This window comes from Hylaeus volcanicus, chromosome 6 (assembly GCF_026283585.1).
Source record: "Hylaeus volcanicus isolate JK05 chromosome 6, UHH_iyHylVolc1.0_haploid, whole genome shotgun sequence".
In the NCBI taxonomy this organism is placed as follows: Eukaryota; Metazoa; Arthropoda; class Insecta; order Hymenoptera; family Colletidae; genus Hylaeus; species Hylaeus volcanicus.
This window is the reverse complement of record NC_071981.1, coordinates 13,590,720-13,592,355: the sequence shown is the minus strand read 5'-3', so window position 1 is coordinate 13,592,355 and position 1,636 is coordinate 13,590,720. Positions and strand designations below refer to the sequence as shown.

The following is a 1,636-nucleotide window of genomic DNA, read 5'->3' as shown; positions in this document are numbered from 1 at the left end:
GATATGGTGGACCTTCAGGTGCAGGTGGAAGTCCAGGATATGGTGGATCTCCAGGAGCAGGTGGATCTCCAGGATATGGTGGATCTCCAGGCTCAGGTGGTACTCCAGGCTATGGAGGAACCCCAGGACCCCATGGTACACCAGGACCTCATGGAGCACCAGGCTCAGGTGGAGCTCCAGGCTATGGAGGATCCCCAGGACCTCACGGAGCACCAGGAACAGGCGCAGTCCAACCTGGCGCCTCAGTCAAAGGAAGCCCCCAATTCGGAAGCCCCTCGCCAGTATCGCCATGGAACAAACCATCGGGAGCTCCAGGTACAGGAAACTACGGACCTGGTCCTCAGCTTGGCCACCAACCTAATCAACAACCTGGCCAACAACCTGGTAGCTTTGGTACCAAGCCCTGGAACCAAGGTTCGGCGCCTGGAACTGGCTCGCAACCTTCAGTAGGCTGGAATGCTGGCTCTGCACCAGGCAAACCGGGAACCAATCAGCCAGGATGGAACAAGGGGCCTGAAACGGGTTCTGGATGCTCTGGCAGTTATCAACCTGGCGCCTCCTGTGGTCAAGGTCAGCTGGAATTTTAATGTCCTCGTTAAAAGAGCAATTAAGAATTGTTGGCGCGGCAAGTTTTTTTTTTTTTTCTTGAACATGCATCAGAGGTTTATATCGGAAGGATAGATCCTATCGCGTTTTATGCGTTTTGGGCGTCAATGGGAAGAGGAACGGTCGAGTGTCATTTAATCGTTGAGTAGGCGTGCTTCTGGCTGCGAGATAAACAAGTCCTATCGAGGACCTTCGAACTATCAATTCACCTTTTTCTCTGTGTATTTACACCATTTTATTATTATCTTTGCACTCGAGAGGCGACTCTCAGTCACCACTAGGTTTTCTTTAGGTTTAATTTCTTTGGAACTCGAAGTGCCAATAAAATGATTGTCGTTGAGACAAAGGCGACCTGATTTTCAAATCTCAAATTAGAGATCTCATTTTCGAAGTCGATATAATCTTAGCATTCAAAGGCCTCGAGTACAAAGGATTATTTATCTTTGTTACATACGTGATATATTTAATATTTTCTGATTTAACTATGAAATGGGAACGTGATTAAAACGCACTGGAAGTTGTGTCGTTACCAGGCCTTTCCTGAAACGAAAAATACACGACTGGAGTATATTAAAAGTATAGTATATTAGAGTATATTAACATTATTAAACGTAGCATTACCCTTTTGCATTAAGGCACAGGTGGTGCAGGTCCTGTGAAACAAGCTCCGTTACCCTTTGGCAGTCCCAACACAGGCACCGTTCAGAAACAGCAAGGATCCCCCGACTATTCAACTAGTCCTACGGGAGGATATAGCCCTCAAGGTTCTCCTGGGTGCACTAGTGGTCCTTATGGTAACTGTGGAGATGCGCCTGTTGGATCTCCGTATGGACCAACTGCTGGACAACCTGGATCGCCTCAGAATAATAACGGTTATGGACCTAACACGGGAAATGGACAAGGGCATCTAGGTGCTCCGGGAAGTCCAGGATACTCAGGCAGTGCTGGAAGACCAGGATATCCAGGTAGTCCAACGAATCCACCAAGTCCAGGATATCCAGGTAGTCCAACGAATCCATCAAGTCCAGGA

At 48.0% G+C, this 1,636-nt stretch overlaps 1 protein-coding gene across 8 annotated transcripts in view; it reads left to right on the top strand.

Moving 5' to 3' along the window:
- The window catches only part of LOC128878305 (collagen alpha-1(I) chain-like), a 13,288-nt gene that overhangs the window by 5,241 nt on the left and 6,411 nt on the right, over positions 1 to 1,636 (top strand). For 5 of the 8 annotated variants that reach the window (XM_054126415.1, XM_054126409.1, XM_054126416.1 and 2 more), the window contains exons 4-5: positions 25 to 570; positions 1,242 to 1,607. In XM_054126415.1, coding sequence (XP_053982390.1) covers positions 25 to 570; positions 1,242 to 1,607 — 912 coding nt within the window. The remainder of the gene's footprint in view (positions 1 to 24; positions 571 to 1,241; positions 1,608 to 1,636) is intronic. The other 3 variants (XM_054126413.1, XM_054126412.1, XM_054126411.1) reach the window with 2 other exon arrangements.